General features: G+C 45.5%; 1 protein-coding gene across 12 annotated transcripts in view; it reads right to left on the minus strand.

Annotated features, from left to right (window-relative positions):
- The window catches only part of MAGI1 (membrane associated guanylate kinase, WW and PDZ domain containing 1), a gene marked incomplete at both ends in the record, with an annotated part of 616726 nt that extends 599578 nt beyond the window's left edge, over positions 1-17148 (minus strand). For all 12 annotated transcript variants that reach the window (XM_082663456.1, XM_082663457.1, XM_082663454.1 and 9 more), the window contains one exon: positions 16675-17148. In XM_082663456.1, coding sequence (XP_082519582.1) covers positions 16675-16987 — 313 coding nt within the window. The remainder of the gene's footprint in view (positions 1-16674) is intronic.
- Between the last annotated feature and the right edge of the window lie 946 nt (positions 17149-18094).

Genomic DNA, 18094 nt, shown 5'->3' on the forward strand with positions numbered 1-18094 from the left:
TTCATTCACTGGTCCATTTAACAAATATTTGTGCTGCTCAGCTGTCAGGTGCCAGGTACTGCTTTGCCATAAGAATAAGAAAGTATATGATTCAGGTTCCTGCCCTCAAGATAATTACACTCCGGTGGGACAGATAATAAATAAAGGGGCTAATTTGAGATAGTGATGAGGGTGAAGACAAAAGTAGAGTGATGAAGTGATGAGTGACTGGAGGACAGGGAGGTTCTATGAGAAGGTAACACTTGAGTCTGGACCAGGGTTTCTAAATCTTGGTTCTATTGCAGTAGGCTACAAGTGGCCAATGATTTGCTTAAGCTTCCAGAATTGGTTTAGGGATTGCAGACCTAAGCCACTCAGCACACAGCATATGACATTCCTCTCAGTCTCTCTCCCCCTAGCTGACATGTAAAGGCATGTCACCCCTTTTGCCATGGTCACCCATCTGCAAACAAGAGAAGCCATTCTAAGGCCCAGCCAGCACTGTGAAGAGAGCATTACTGAGAGAATCAAGGCTATCCCTTACAAGATCTAGGCTGTGTCCTTACAGCTGATGAGTATAGGCTGAAATCCAGCCCATACTCTGCTCTCCAGGCCATGCACAGATGTGTCTGCCCAGAAGAGATATACAGTTTCTACTTTGAACAAAGACATCATATGGGCTAGTGGCAGCTCTGAAGCAAATCAGAGAAACAGGACCCATGCCCTGATCAAACCCTACCTGAAGCTCCCTCCTTGTTCTGAAATTCTTGGTTACTTGCATCAGTTAATCTTCTTTGTTGTTTAAGTCATTTGAGTTGATTTTTATGACTTGTAACCAAAAGCATCAAGGTGATTAAATGGTTTATGCAACTCCAAGATAACTTAGCGTCTCCCTCTCTGCATAAAATACTCAAATTGAGATAATTTATTCAACCATTTGTTATATTAGGTGCTGGAGACAGAGCAGTCCACAGGAAAAACATCATCCCTAGCATCGCCATACACTGAGCTTCTTTAAGAAAACTGTCACCAGTAAATACACTGATAAAGTGGTCAAAAGGGCACTTAAAAACTACCTATCCCAGGCTTTCAAATTTAACAAACATCAACACAAAGGGTCACTCCAGCCTCTTTTTCTTGGAGCAGCTGAATGTGTCACCAAAGACATATGACTGTCCTCACCGTTTGTAACGGCAATGTCTCCCGTACTGTTCAATCTGGTAGACACCAGCCATGTGGCTACTTAGAGTTAAATTTAAATAAATTCCATGTAAATAAAACGAAAAAAATCATTTTCGTAGTGTGGCTGGTGAAAGGTAGCTACACCAGCCACATGACAAGCACACAATCTCCATGTATGGCTAGTGGATAATATATCAGACAGCATAGGTAAAGCACATTTCCATCACTGCAGGAAGTTCTACTGGATTGCACTTTCCTTCCTCCAGAGTTCCTTTCATTTTTTTTTTTTTTTTTTTTTTTTTTTGCGGTACGCGGGCCTCTCACTGCTGTGGCCCCTCCCGTTGCGGAGCACAGGCTCCGGACGCGCAGGCTCAGCGGCCATGGCTCACGGTCCCAGCCGCTCCGCGGCATGTGGGATCTTCCCGGACCGGGGCACGAACCCGTGTCCCCTGCATCAGCAGGCGGACTTTCAACCACTGCGCCACCAGGGAAGCCCATCTTTTCCTCTTTTAAAAAGGCATGTGGTGGTGAGGAAGAGGTCTCTTCAATTGCCTGGTTAATGCTAGGATCCTGAAGCAAGAAAATGACCTTCCACACACACACCAGCACATAGCCAGTATGTGCCACCCTAGAAGAACCGGAGGCTCGAGTAACTCAGTTGTCTTTCTATTCTCGCCTCCCTTCCCCAATCAGTGTTCATTCGAGTACAGAGTGGGGTCTGTTACCATCCTTTATTAGGGAACTGGATTTGAAGTGGCCAGCGTGTTAGAGCCTGGAGTCTCAAGCTTTACGTTTCCACAACCAGCCAGAACTTTTTCTAAAATGTGTGGCTTCACAGGGACCGCCCCCTAGGATTTCTGATTCCACAGGTCTGAGATGAGGCCTAGTAATCCCCAAATTTCATAAACCCTCTGGATGATTCTGAACCGGTGACCATTCTGTGGACCATTCTTTGCAGTTGCGGTTATCAGGACTCCGCCGGGCAGGGAGACATGAGTCAGCATCACTAACAAACTCGCCCGCAGATGCCCAGAGATGGCAAACTCGCCCAGGTAATTCTGATGTACTTTCCATTTACCTAAAACCCAATCTGTGGGCCACTGGTTCTGAAGTTGATCATTTTCTCCAATCAGCTCTGCCTGCAAGCTGTTGGCAGCCATCAGGTGAATATAAGTGCCTGGTAACAGGTGCCCAGGACTGCAAATTTCCCTCACAGCCTTTTCAGGATGTCTCTCTTCCCTCAGGAATTCAGGCAATAGGGTGACTCATCATGTTTTATTAAAACCCATGGATGGGTTCCTTCCACCAAAAAAGACTCCAACAGTGACAACCGGCTATCATCTTCCCATTAATGCCATCTTCTCACAATTGTCTTCCTTGGAGATAATTATTTCATGCAGAATAACTTAAGCTTACATTTTCAGTTAAAATGTCTCAGAAACAGATTCACGTTGCTTAAGAAAGCCTGGTCCTTTCCTCCTTATGGCAGTTTTTTCCCGCAGACTTAGACAGAAATCGGCAAGAGCTGCATCAATTTCTCCTTTGCTGGGCATTCTATCTCTCTGATATTTCTCTTATGAATCATGATATGTGTACAATGTATCAATAGTGAAACAACACTTGGTGTTTTCTAAAGTCTTCCTAGACCCTGTGCAGGTACTAAACTGTGATTTTGCATACGGCATGATTCACTACGGCTAGACTCTTTACCAAAGACCAAAGCTCGGGAAATTTACCAATGATTGTCCAGTCTCAAACACCGCAGAATATAAGTTTTCCTGCTACATCTTATCCTTGGGCATTTTATGATTTTTTTAAAATATGTATTTATTTGTTTATTTATTTATTTTTGGCTGCACCGGGTCTTCATGGCAGCCCGCGGGATCTTTAGTTGCGGCACACGGGATCTTTAGTTGCGGCATGCAACTAGTTCCCAACCAGGGATCGAACCCCGGCCCCCTGCATTAGGAGCGCAAGGTCTTACCCACTGGACCACCAGAGAAGTCCCCCTTGGGCATTTTAAAGTAGAACAGAAGTCAAATTTCATGCCAACTTGGGGGAATCCTGGGTGCCCCAAAAGTGGTGATCATAATGAAGGAGGTGGATCAGGGCATACAGTCGTCTCAACTGGAAAACGCTCCTTAGTTTTGTCTCACATCCAGAGTACTGGATCACATATAGAATGTCCTATCTAGAATCTGAATTCCTAGACAGTCTCTTGGAATGTTCTTACTCTGATACGGATATGGAGAGAGGGAAGGGGACGAGAGAAGAGAGAATAGAAACACAGTCCCAATCCCCACCTGGCAGAGTTTGAACTCCATGTCGGGCTTTTGCTGACAACTACACAGTTTTCATTTTATGCGCCCTTCCTAGCTTAGCTCTTTAACAGAAAAACTGCACTGCCTAAACTTCTAATCTGAATTACCTAAGTTCCCTTCCCCATCCTAGTCCAGCAAACCTGGTACCTGCCATGAACTCTGCAACGCAGAACAACCTATTTCACAGACAAGAAAGAAGGGCTGCACTGGTTTTCAAAATACAAAATTCTACCAGATAACACTGGCCTGGAGAACAGATGCTCGCCAGTCTTAGAGGTTAACTGTGTTCTGAAAGCATCCACTCTTGGAGTAAAAGTCAGGTTGCTGATTTACCTGTAGAATGCCCAAACGAGTCATGTTATTAGGGATTTTTCTTGCTATATTTAAAACCGCCCTAAGCAGTATACATAAAACTCATTCATTCTTTTATTTGTAAGACCACACATGTCACAGTAAAATCACCTTAGAGCAGAGAATGTATACTATTCCCAGTACATATTCATATAAATGTCATCATCGAGACACTATTTTGCACCCAGTTCTAAGATTCAGCAGACCACGACCCTGCAATAAAATAGTCCAAGAATCACGATCAGCTGTCAAAATATATCCTCTCCCCCACTCCTCGCAACTTGACTGGGAGAGCTGTCACTGGCTGACCCTCCAATAATCTTACGTGGACTACAGGAACAAACTGGACTACTTCTGGAACTTATTATTCACTTCAACCCACGTTTGTGGACCCTTACTGTGTGTTGGTCACTATCCTGGGCCCTAAGAACACAGACAAGAGTAAGAAATGTGATGACTGCTCTTGAAGAGATGAAGTGTGAGAGACATCAAGTGAGAAAGACAAATATGTCAACCAGAGGCTGCAAGCTTGTTGCCTGAGGACCAAATATGGCTCCCAGATGTGTTTGGCTTGGTTTATCCATGCTTTTGGAAAACTTTGAATCAACACTTTTACATTGGCAAAGTTCATTTTTTTAACAATTCAAGCTTCTGCGTTCTCTTGAAAGCTTGAAAAACCTGGCAACAGTGGGCAATGTCCCCACATGTCAACAACAGGCTGAAGCTGAGTGGCAACTGCTCCCTTTTACCCTAGTCCCCACCACTCCCTAATGCCCTTTAAAATACCCAGTCAGTATTTGCGTTTGTGATGACTATTGTAAAGGAACAATTCCTTTACAATAGAGCCTACATAGGATCTATTCTGAGATGAGTCAAGAAATACAGGACTCTCACATCCAGGCAGCAAGGCTTTAAGTTGATAAGTGGTCTGAAGAACAAGATGACGGTGGGAATTAGGTCTTAAAAAGATAAAATTCATGTGAGCCAAGAAGTTCTAGATATCTATCCATAGAAAATAGCTGAAGAAGTTCACTAAAATGTATATATAAGGATATTCATCAATGTGTTGTGTAAAATAGGAACGAAAACAACCTAAATGTTCACTCTGAAAGCATGATTTAACATATTATAGCACAACCAAAAACTGATTCCACAGCCATCAAAATGGTACAGTCGATCTACATGCAGCATAGAAAAAAAGTCTGTGATATATTGTGAGGCACAAAGAAAAATCTCACCAAAACAGCATGTGTGGGATTATCCAATTTTCAGAAGAAAAAGACCCTCCCAAAAAAATCTACCAAAAAAGCATGTGTGTGTATTTATATATGTTTATATATATAAATGTCTGGAGGTGGGATTATGGGCCATGTGGATACATTTTCCTTTCATATATTCACATTTTTCTCTATCATACACATTGTTTAAATGAGGGAAAAAATTAATTTCACCATGAAAAAACCATAAGCTGTGGAAGCACAGACCAACAATGGAGAGTGATTGACAGTCATCCATGATCATAAAACTATTTGAGTTTTTAAAAGATTAGAAACCAAAAAATCTAGATGATGCCTATGCTTTCTAAAAAAAAAAAAAAAAACCTACATGCTCCAACACCAAAGAAAGTCCTTTTTTAACTACTTGATCTTGAGTTTTGAATTCTTAACCAAGTCACACAGACTTAAACAGGCTGATAGTTGGAGGAGGAAATGAACAGGCTCTCCCTATCAGATGTAAATTCCAACGCCTGGCCAAGAATCCAGGTGGTAAAATACTGACTCTATTTAAATCAAGCCAAAGTGATGCCTTCTGTGGTCGCGTTCCATAAGCAACAGGCTCCGTCACTGCACACATCTGGTCAGAATAAAGGCCCTCTAAGACCTTCAACACAATTAATTCAATATTTTCCCGACAGTTCAAAATGCTACAACAACTGGCAGACAACCATTTTAAATCATCACAGAAAAGTCAGACATATGGCTAAGTATATTTAATATGCTTTAAAAATAAGCCGCGGATCTTCGAGCCAACAAGATCTTAGGCAAGAATTTTTCTTATTTATTTAAAAGTTATGCCTACCCATTACCTCAAAAGAATTCAATTCAAAAGTGATTGCTTGAGTACCTAGAGAGGGCAGAGATTGCAGAGACATAAAACAGGGATGCTTTCAAGAATTCAAGAAACACATAATCCAGTACAGGAGACAGAAGAGCAAATCTGCATTACAAGACACTATTGTGACTCTTGAAATCATGTTGTGTGTGGGGGGAAAAAAAAGACAGAGAGAGCACAGAGGAGGAAAGAATCAACAGCGTGGGTGAAGGAGATCAGGGAAAACAGAAGGAGAAGGCAATTAAGCAGAATTGCTTGAAACTATATAGCAGCACCCTCTGTGTTCTGGCCAACAAACACTTTGGGAATCCCTTTTTTTTTTTTTTTTTTTAATTTCTGGGACTCTCTTTGGTAGCATCACCAGGCATGGTATGCTGTCTCAGGCAGCAATATGACAGCCTAACACACTTGACTAGAGGTCAACACACTTCTAGTGTGGAAACCTGGGATAAGAATTTTGGAACCAGGCGGATCTGAGCTTGAATCTCACCTGTGTCAGCTGCCTGGAGGCCAGGATAAATTACTTGACCTCTCCAGCTAATTTTCTCAGGGCTAAAAATAAGAATGACATCATCTACCCGGGTAAAAACCTAACCAGGGTCTCAGGGACATGTCAGAAGATCAATATATAATAGTTACCGTGATTGGTCTGCTGCTCCTATTTCAGATTCTCAGGCTCAACCATGAAGTTATACCTTAGAGAAGAGTTTTCCAATCTCAGCCTTGGTGCCATTTGGGGTTGGACACCTCTCTGCCATGGGGGCTGTACTGTGTAGGATGTTTAGCCGCATCCCTGGCCTCAGCGCCCTCAATGCCACTAGCACTCCCCCTTCCTGAGCTGTAACAACCAAAAGTGTCTCCAGACATTGCCAAATGTCCCTCGGGGGTCAAAATCACCCCCAGTTGAAAATCACTGCTTTAGAGGAAATCACTGATGGGTCTTCACTTCTGAACTGAAAATTAACATGGCTGCTATTAGGTAGGCATTGCTGTAAGCACTATTTACACGCCAAGCAGAGGACAAAGTATTTTGCATACGTGCTCTCATTTAATCCTCACAACCACCCTATGAGGTAGGTATGATTCTCATTTTCAACTGGAACAACTGAGGTTCTGGGAGGTTAACATGCCCATGGTTCTTCAGCTGGAGTTGGACCTAACCAGCCTGACTCCAAACCCTTATAACACCAAGCCCTGTTGCCTCCCCAGCCTTTCCTGATTTGGGAGCCCAGGTATGGTGCCAGGAAGATCAGAGGACCTCAGTGTCAAGTTCTCAAGGATCACCCTTGCTGGTACTGCCCTGCCCAGGATCTCCAGGGAGTAAGGAGAGGCCCTGTCCTTCCTCCACACATTACTGAACCTGGGTCCCAATGACCATCATTAGAATCAATTCATCACCAGTGACAACGTAGAGGTTCAGGCAGCTCAGACCTCTACCACACGGTAAAATCTAGAGGTTTCCTTCTTACTTGTCTGAACTAATCCAGTCTCAGCCTTTTTAAATAGTGGCATCTGAATCAGGCAGAAAAATGAGGGCTTTTTCTAGACTTGAAAAGCTCTCCAGGGAACTGTGTACCACAATCCCTATCTCTCAAGAGATTCTTTCTTCTCTTCCAAGTGCTTTCCAACAGGGAACATTCAAACAATAACAGAAGCCAATATTTTGTGGGCGCTCAACACGTGCCAGGCCCTGTGCCGTGTGGTTTACCTCAATCTCCTCCTTTTATTCCTCCATCAGCCTCAGGTAGTACGTATCATTATCCCCATTTGCAAGAAAGAGGGGAAGTATCTCGCCGAGTAACCCAGCTAGTAAACTGAAAAGCCTGGTTTCTAACCCAGACCAGCCTGAGCCCAAAACCTGCCGATCTACAACACATCAATAAATGGATACTCGTGGATTACCTTATGAGCGGCGCTGCAGTCCTGTTAACACTGTCTATGGCAATAATTGTGAAACGTGGCTTATAATCAGGGCATAATGGCCTTTTAATTGCACCATCATGCCACTGTCCATAAAGAGAGCTTCGAGTCCCACAGTGGGCTGAAAGATTAGCCTTATTGTGGAAAACATAACTGCATTCCGTTAAAGGCACACACTAATGGCTCTGTTGGCAATAGGAATGGGGCTGACACCTTAGCCGGGAGGATGTAATTCTCTTACGTAACTCATTCTCACCACACTGCAGATGGTAACAGGAAAAGTCTATACACACAGCTGACGGTGCCCAGAAGAACGTCTCACGGTCCACTGGAGGGTGAGAGAGTGTGCAAAGTTCGCTGACAGACTCAGCATGGTGCTGCCTTAAATCCCTAAAATAAAGACCATTTGAGCCCGGCCAGCAATGCTCACTGTCTTCAAGAATACTCCTAGATCAATCATTGAAGCTGTATTTAGCCCAAGTCATGGATTGCAAGTATTAAACCCTTATCAAGTTTAATGCGATCCATCACGAAGTACCTACATTTTCAGAGACTTTCAAATATCGGAATTTTCAGAGGCAACCGAGCTCAGCAGAGTTATTCTAGTTCTAAATCTGACAGTGGACGTTCAAGAAATACTGGAGCAATTACTATGCATCAGGCACTATGCTCAGTACTGAGATCAACAACAGCCCTGCCCTCTCGGAGCTTATATTAAAGAAAGAGAGACAAAACAAGGAACTTAGTTATTTTGAAATGATCGACATATGATAAAGTAAAATAAAGCAGAGGAGGGGAATAGGGAATGACAAGGCAAGTGGGAAAGACTTGAAGTTCATGAGAGAGTAAGCCTCCCAGGTGTCCAGGTCGGGCCAGCAGGTCACGGCCAGGGAGAGAGAAGAAAAGTCACGGGCCAGATTGTGAGTCACTGGGAGGACTTCCGTTTCCCCTCGGCGAAGGGGACTAGAGAAATGATTGTATGTAATGGATTACTCCATTCTTCAATCACTTGGCTATAAAAAGAGGAGATTACTATTTAATCATAAAAGACATTGTTCAGAATTTCCTGGCGGTCCAGTGGTTAGGACTCAGCGCTTTCACTGCCGGGGGCCTGGGTTCCATCCCTGGTCGGGGAACTAAGATCCGTAAGCCTCGCGGCACGGCTAAAAATAAAATAAAACAAAAGACATTGTTCGAATTACATTTGCTACGTGCCTTCAGAAAGGATGACATCCAGAACACGCTGGACCCTCCATAGGCCACTATACTATAAAGCAAAAGTCAGCATCACTTGCTTGTCCTCGACATCCATGGGGGTTCAGCTGTGAACACACCAAAACAAATTCACCAGACATACTATATGGGTGTCGACATCCATAGGGGTGCAGTAGAGCAAAGCGCCAATATTTACCAAGGATTTTTCAAGGTTATAGATCTCACATATGAGCTGCATAAAGACAGGCAGGAAGGCAGTAACCTACTTTTTTAGGATATGAATGCCAGCCCTTAACGAATTTGACAGCCTTTATTCTCAGTGTATACAAAATCAGTATATCCTGTTACACATATATACAAACTCAAGGAAGGGACCACTAACATCAGAGACTGGTGTTTTGCATTAAATAACCATCGTTTATAAAGCAGCATCCTTCATGTAAACCCTTGTGGTGAGGAGATGTCAGAATGTTTTCTCTTATAAACCACTTAATTCCCCTTGGTGGATATCATCAATTCTGCCATCCGAAACTAGCTAGGTAATGAATGCCAACAAATGCAGTGAGCCAACTGTATGCCACTGCCTCATAAGGTCAAGCTAATCTATTTTTAAATAACACAGCCATTGGCAAAGGGCGGCCTCCAGAAACAATAGACATGTTGGGTTGCCTGTCCTTGCATTATTTTTTGTAAAAGCTGTAGAATGTTCCACAATGTAACCTAAAAACATCCTTCAGAGAGTGGTCTTTTGGCAGCAAGAACAAAAATAGATTGATTTTTGAAAGTTTAAGTTTAAAAAAAAAAAAAAGACGTAAACACCAAGCACAGTTTAAGAGCAAGAGGGGACAAAAATCACACTCTTTTCTGTAGCAAATATCCAGTTTGCTATCGGCTGGAAACACTGTACACAGGGACAATGCTACAAGAAAACGGAGGTAAGGTGTCATTTTTCTAGATGCTGACATAGACCAGGTCCCGCATGAACAGAAAACAGAAAAGCTCCTCATCACCCTGCTTGCTGAATGAACACCTGAAATTTCACTTCTTAAACTCCACCTAGAGTCAACAGGCCGAAATACTTAAATACAATTCATTAAGCCTTGTCAGTCATTTATTTATTTATAGCTCGGTATAAATTATTAGACACTGAGAATCAGCTGATTGTAAAATCTGGTGATGAGAAAATGAACATATTAGGATCCTAAATGACAAGAAATCAAAGACAAATAGGGAGGAAAGAAGGAAAGATGTGGATGTCCTGGTCTGCACTTACCATCCGAATAAGAAGCAACAAGAGGGCTTCCCTGGTGGCACAGTGGTTGGGAGTCCGCCTGCCGATGCAGGGGACACGGGTTCGTGCCCCGGTCCGGGAGGATCCCACATGCCATGGAGCGGCTGGGCCCGTGAGCCATGGCCACTGGGCCTGCGTGTCCGGAGCCTGTGCTCTGCAACAGGAGAGGCCACAACAGAGAGAGGCCTGCGTACCGCAAAAAAAAAAAAAAAAAAAAAAGCAACAAGAGAAAATTCATTCATGCAGCCAACAAATTTTAGTGAACACCTATGACTTGTCAGGTACTATTTTAGGTGCTGGGAAATAGAGGGGTGAACAAGTGAGATAAACTTCTTGTTTTCATGGACCTTGCATTCCAGTGGGAAGAGAGACAGACAATAAAGAAGCAAAAGAAGAAGATAATGTGAAATTACGAGGTTGTTGTTTTTTTTAATATAGAAATTTATTTATTTACGGCTGCTTTGGGTCTTCGTTGCTGCACGCGGGCTTTTCTCTAGTTGTGGCAAGTGGGAGCTACTCTTCATTGCGGTGCACGGGCTACTCATTGCCGTGGCTTCTCTTGTTGCAGAGCACGGGCTCTAGGCACGCGGGCTTCAGTAGTTGTTGTGGCTCACGGGCTTCACTGCTCCGTGGCACGTGGGATCTTCCCAGACCAGGGCTCAAACCCATGTCCCCTGCATTGGCAGGCAGATTCTTAACCACTGCGCCACCAGGGAAGCCCGATAATGTGAAACTGTGTCAAAGCTTTGAAACACAAACCAGGATGAGGGGATGGCATGTGATCCAAGGTGCTGTCTTATACGGGGCCAGTGGAATGGCGGTGCCAGCTCCTACTGGCTCCAATTACATGGATCTCTTCCCAACTCCAGTGATGCTACAAATCAGTCTCCCCTCCGCCAGAGCCCGCTGTTAAGCCTTTAGCAGCACACCACCAGATGAGAAGGTCTTTCTGAAGAGACACTAAGGAGAGGAGTCAATCCTGTGACCATCCTGGCGGAGTGTAGGGAGTGGGGGGGGGGAGGAGGCAGAGAAAAAGCAAGACCAGAGACCCCAAAGCAGAATTCACAGGAAACTCAGCAAGACATGGTGCTGTGTTTCAAAATGAGAACAGAATTATTTTGTTACAGAGCTGTTGTAATATATTCCAACTGGTCAAAATAAACACACAATGTCAAAACAAAACCCAGAAAGGCACAAAAGAACTATATTCAATTGTATGTGGTCCTAAGTCCCTCATTACGGTGAGGGGAAGGGTCTGGTGGTAGTGTTGTGGTTTTTATTTTTTATTTTATTTTTGTGTGTGTGTGTGGTTTTTAAATTGTGACTTATTTATTGCCTCCATTCTGTCTATAAAAAAAGTGGAGGGACAGTTTGGTTCCTGGGTAATTTGCAAAGCCACAAAATTCACTTACAAAAATATGTAAGTGTGACCTATAATATTACCAGTTTGGGAAACTACAATCACACCCTTCTAAACTTTTGGAGTCTGGGCTATTCAGGGAATCTTAGCATTTTAGGAGCGCAAAAGATCTAAAAGGATACATCCACTTATTTTAGGTATGAAGAAAGGCCTAAAGGGGTGACTCACCAGAGATGACAGCACTAGTGGCCAAGCTTGTTCTAGAACACAGATCACCTGCCCCACTCGATGCCATATTTTCAATGCAGTCTATACCCTAGGGCAGTGGTGCTCAAAATTGAGCATGCATGAGAGTCTCCTTGTTAAAAACACGGCACAGGCTCCACCCTCCTGAGTTTAGGTATCAGTAGGGCTGAGGCCCGGGAATCTGCATGTTTAACCAGTTCCCAGGTGATGTAAATACCACTGGTCTGGGGAGCCTACTTTGAGACCCACTGACCCAGGAACTAGAAGCATGGGTTTTGAAATCCAACACGGCTGAGTTCCAGCTCTACTTCAGCCACTTGTATGACCCTTGGAAAAGCCACCCACACTCTCTGGACCTCAGTTTCTGACACGTTGAGTCCAGTTGGGAGGAATAAAGAACAAAATACCCATAAAGCACTAGCTTAGCCAAGGGCCTGGCACTTCCTAAACCAAGTGCTCAAAAAATACTAGCTATATCCTAGAGCTAAGCTTCCTTAACTGTAGTAGTTCCCCCTTATCTGCTGTTTTGCTTTCTGTGATTTCAGTTACTCACAGTCAACCATGGTCTGAAAATATTAAATAGAACATTCCAGAAATACACGATTTAGACGTTTTAAATTGTACACCAATAGCAGGATGAAATTTCCCGCCTTCCCCCTCTGTCCTGCCCAGGACATGAATCATCCCTTTGTCCAGGGTATCCTGCCCATTGGTTACTTAGTAGCTCAGTTATCAAATTGACTATCCAGGTACCACAGTGCTTGTGTTCAAGCGACGCTTATTTTACTCAGTAATGACCCCAAAGCACAGGAGGAGTGATGCTGGCAGTTCGGATCTGCCCAAGAGAAGCCGTAAAGTGCTTCCTTGAAGTGAAAAGGTGAATGTTCTCGACTTAATAAAATCATATGCTGTGGATGCTAAGATCTACAGTAAGAATGAATTTTCTACCTGTGAAATTGTGAGGAGGAAAAAGAAATATGTGCTAGCTTTGCTGTCATACTTAAAACTGCACAAGTTGTAGCCATAGTGCATGATAAGTGCTTAGTTAAGATGGAAAAGGCAATAAATTTGTACAGTAAGATATTCAGAGAGAGGGAGACCACATTCCCATAACTTTTATTATACTACATAGTTATAATTTGTTCTATCTCATGTTGTGTTTAATCTCTTACTGTGCCTGATTTGGAACGTATCACCCACAGATAAGAGGGGATTACTGTACTTTTCCTCTTTTCCACATACACTAGAATGGCTAAAGTTCAAAAGACAGACCAGATCAAAGATCGGCAAAGATGTGGCAGAACTGGAACATTTACGGCAGCTTTAGTCATAATAGATGAAAAAATAAACAGTCCAAATGTCCACTGACAAGCAAAAATATAAACAATCTGGTATATGTATGCAATGGAATACTACTCAACAATACAAAACAACCATGATACACACAATATGCGAAAAAAGCCAGACACAAAAGAGTACACACTGCATTATTTCATTTATATGAATTTCAATGACAGGCAAGATTAATCCATGGTGAGAAAAATCAAACAGTCAATGCCTCTGGAAGAGGTGGGGGAAATTGACTAGAAAGGGACAGGAGGGAAATTTCTGGGGTGATGGAAGTGCTCTGTATCTTGCTTTGGGTGAAGCTAACATGAGCATATACATTTGTCAAAACCCATCAAACTATATACTTAAGATCTGCACATTTTATTCCAGGTAAATATATACCTATAGTATATATAGTACATATATATGCTTTATTATATATGTAAAGTAACATATATTTTATATAACATATATACGTATTTGTACATTCTTATTAGGCACTTCTGTGACAAAAGACTGTCCTCTCCATTTAAAATGAATCAACTCTAACCTGGTAGATCCATTTAGCTTGATTCTTTCACAATCCAGTCCTGCTTCACATAATACCACTTGCTACAGACTATTTTGGTCTGTGCATCTTTTCAGAGAGTTGCCATGAAACAGAAACAGCAGAATCTTCTCCCACAAGAAGACCATGACATTTTCACACAGACAGCACCCAGAGTGACCCGTGTCCCTGGTAGTGGCTAGTTCAAGGTGCAGACAACACAAAAGTAACATTTTTCCTTTACCATGTACCAAGTAGAAGCCTAGCTAATATGATTAAAACACAGTAATGAAAGCACAGGAAGAGCAATTTCGTAGCATAATTTAAATCTTATTCTCAGCATAAAAGAGAAGGCTGGTGAAATGCTTTCTAGTGCCGTCTTTCTGTAATGAAGATGTTAGAAGAGCTACCTGTGCCTGTGTAATCATTACAGGAAATAGTAGCTTTTATACTATGGTGGATTCCAGGCCATTCAAGCGTCCCCATCTATATCTTTATTCTATCCCATTACAAGAAGAACAAGTAGATTTGCCTACACATATACACACACACACATTCTATGAGCATTCCTACGTAGCTACAGTTTCCTTCGAACCCAGAGGTACCTGATTCCAAACACACTTTGTTAGATGACCAACCCTTCCGGACTGCCATGAGGAGGTGGCCCTGGGACGATGCCTCCCAATCTTTGGTAACTGATGGAGGGAGGCTCAGCCCCATGCAGTAGCTTGCACACTGAGAACAAGCCCCCACTGGACCCATTAGACACCAGGAGACCCCCGCACAGGACACGCAGGAACTCCTGCCTGTCCTTCCACCAGCCCTTTCTCCAAAATGCCCCTGCACGGCGACCAGCAGCTGATCCCATCAAATGCTACAGTATTTTCTCTACAGTTCTATCAAGTCCTAATAATCCAGGTACTGGTATTAACTTCATAATTCAGGTTCCTGACACTAAAAGCTAGACTTAGAAATAAATAACTGCCCCAATTCACTTTAAACATAACAATAATAGCTAATCTTTATTGAGCACTTACTATGTGCCAGGCACTGTTCTGCACTCTTTGTGCTTATTAGTTTATGTGACACAAGAAAGCCAGTTTACAGATGAGGGAGGACACATTCTCAAGTGAGGCAAGGTGATGGACCTCAACCAAAGCTGGGGAGATGTGCAATGAATGAGCCACAGTCTCTCCCTTCAATGATCTTACCACCTTGTATGGAAATGAGGGGAGGGAACTAACATAGCTCAGAGTAAGTAAAAAACTACAAGATACACCTTTAGGGGAGTCCAGAGGAAGAAGGATTTGTTCATCTGGGCAGGATGCCTGAGGGCTTCTTGGAGGAGGTGTGCAAGCGCACAATGAGGACATAAATGGAAGGAGCTTTCCATAACCGTCAGTCCCTCGGCTCTCAAAGCTACCAAAAGACCCAGCCCTTCTCCCCGTCCCCCTCCTCCGTTTCATCTGGAACGGGCCTGTTTCCAAAAGAGGACTAGCTCAGCCCAACCCTTCTTTCCTCTGACACATTCCTCCAGCTGCTGCTTGTCCTTCCAAGCCCGCGCAGGCACATATGGGAACTTTTCACCAGGGCTCAACCTGGTGCTTTCACGGGGAAGAACCTGCGTCATGGTGCACGGTCATACAAGGGCTCCCTTTAAGGGAGTCCAGTCCTTCTCTATTGGACTGTATCAGGGACAGCCCCATGCCTGCACCAAAGTAAGAAGTAAGGGACTCCCCGCCCCCACCAGCAGCCATCATAAAGGTCATCACTCCTCTCCAGGCTTCTGAGAGATGAATTTGCTTCCACTCCCTCCTCTCCAGGGTGCTCCTCGGGGCTCCCATGGTCATTTCCCCACCTCTTCCTCCTCAGTGCTTAAGGCTCTGCAACAAGGGCTCAAACCCTCACTCTTGGCATCTGTGTGACCTTGGACAAGTAACTGAACCAACATCAGTCCCAGTTTCCTTATCTGTAACATAGGGTTTATAAGAACAACTCGGTCTCAGAACTGTTGTCAATCAGAACAAGATAGTGCAAGGAAAGCATTTTACATAGAGCCTGGCACGTAGTAAGCTAACAAGAAAGAGCAGCTATCATCATCACAGGGATGATGATGGTCTTAGTGATGGTGATGGTGGTGATGTTGGTGGCAGTATAAACTTGGGCTTGAGTAGCACTGAAATACCCTCTCCATTCTCTCCCCCCACCGCCACCCACGAGCCTGGGACCGGGCCACACGGTCGAGACACATGCGTCATCCTGCTGTGGGGTGAATGCAGGATATTCAGACGGCGGGCTTTGGAACTGCCAGGCGGTGATGCCCGGACCCACCTGGGCAGTCGCGGGTGACGCTAATTTTCTGATGGAGGAGGCCCAACAACCAAAGACCCTCACCTCCTTCGTACCCATTCTCCAGGTCTGGAAACAGACAAGTGGCCAAAGAACGCAGCAACTGCGCCTGCTGCAACACTCGCCCAGGGAGTCAGGAGAGCGTCCACGTTGCCCCTGCCAACTCTCCTCCAGGTGCAGGCAAGCTGTGCTGCACTTGGTGGCGGAGATAACAGGTTGGCAAACCAGGCCTGGGAAAAATCTCCACGCTTCCCCGCGCAAACCCAAGCCCCTCTTCCCAATGCAGGTGAGCAAACCACCCACAACCTCTCAACAACTTTGTATTTCACTATCACAGGGCGCACGGCCTCAACTTCCCCGCTAAGCCGCATTCGCAGGAGGAAAGCGGGAAATCGAGTTGGGGGGCGGTGGGAGCCTCCGCAGGCCGATCCCCTTTTCTGGGGGCGCCTCCGGGAGGCGCATCCCGTCTTACCTTGTCTGACGGCTTTGAAGGTGACGGCCTCCTTGCAGCTGTCGATAACTCCCAGTATGTCATAGCGGGGTAAACCGGACACCCGGATCCCCTGCACCTCCAGAAGCAGCTCCCCCTCGCCCAGCCGAGGGCCCTGGCCGCCGCCGGGAAGCCCCGCCGCCTCGGCCGCCGCCACCGCTCCGACATACGGAAACTCTCCGTTCTCCGCGCCCCCCAGCACCGTCACCCCCAGCTCGCCCTGGGGTCCCCGCTTCACGGTGAATTCGTGAACCCTGCTAGTCCAGTGGTTCTTCTTCTGGATCACTTTCGACATGATGACTTACGCCCCTCCACCCCCCCCCCAAAAAAATAACAATAAAATGAGAGACAGGTGCCTTCCACAGCACAAGCCCCCAAGCCCACGCTGGTTCAAGGGAGAGACATCTCCCCCCAAATAACGCAACGGGAGAGAGAAACTTGGCAGACTCGCTCCCTGCACACACTCGCGCACTCAAGCCATCATAAAACAAACTTTCCGGGCTTCCTCGCGAGCCCTGCACAGGCGCCCGCGAGCTTTGTTTGCATTCCGGTGCTTCTAGGTCCACGTTCCGGCGCCTGACCGTGCTCTCCGGGACCAGAGTCCACTCTGCGCCGCTTGGGTTATTTTTTTCCTTCCTTCCTTTCTTTCTTGCCTCTTAGAAATGCGGTGTGTCCTCTTTGCCTCCCGCCTGGCTCGCCTTTCCTCGCTGGCGGGCTGTTACTGAGGGTTAGGGGAAGCCCTTCCAGCCAGTTGCTGGGAGCCCTGGATACGCGGTTGCGGAGCGCGGCGGGAGGTGGGGGGGCGGGGGGGGGCGGGGGAGAGGGACAGGAGGGAAGTGCCTGCGTCCCCTTTAAGCAGATACAAAGGCTCGGCTTGTTTTGTTACAGTTCATTCTATTCCGCGCCGCCGAGCGCAGCGGCCGGCCTGAGGAGACGCGCGCGCATGCGCCCCGCGGCCGCCTGCCGGCCGGCCCGCCCCACCCCGCCTTCCCGAAGGGAGAGATTCCAATGTGCTTCCCGTTGGGTCCTAAAGCCGACCTCCCAGAAGCAGGCAATTTCCCCCCCCCGCTTCACACACCCCTCTTATTCCTCCTTTTCTTTCAGTGCCCACGCCTCGGCAAATCCCTTTGGGAGTTTGCGGGATGCGCAAGTGTTTTCCTCCAACCGTTTGCAACTTTTGAAAACATGGGCAATCTGGCTTTGGCATTTTAAAACCGTTTCAAACAGGTGGGGGTTGGGGAGCCTCATACACTCACCCTGGCGCTCACAGTCACGCACACACGCACGCACTCACGCCGCCCTAAGCTTCCTTACCGCCCTCGGCCAGTGGCTGGCCCCGCTGTCGGTCACCGAGCCCGCACTGTCTGCCGCACCCCCACCCGCCCCCGGCCGCATTTCCCTA

The sequence above is a fragment of the Grampus griseus genome (genome assembly GCF_964374135.1).
Source record: "Grampus griseus genome assembly, chromosome: 10".
NCBI classification, from domain to species: domain Eukaryota; kingdom Metazoa; phylum Chordata; class Mammalia; order Artiodactyla; family Delphinidae; genus Grampus; species Grampus griseus.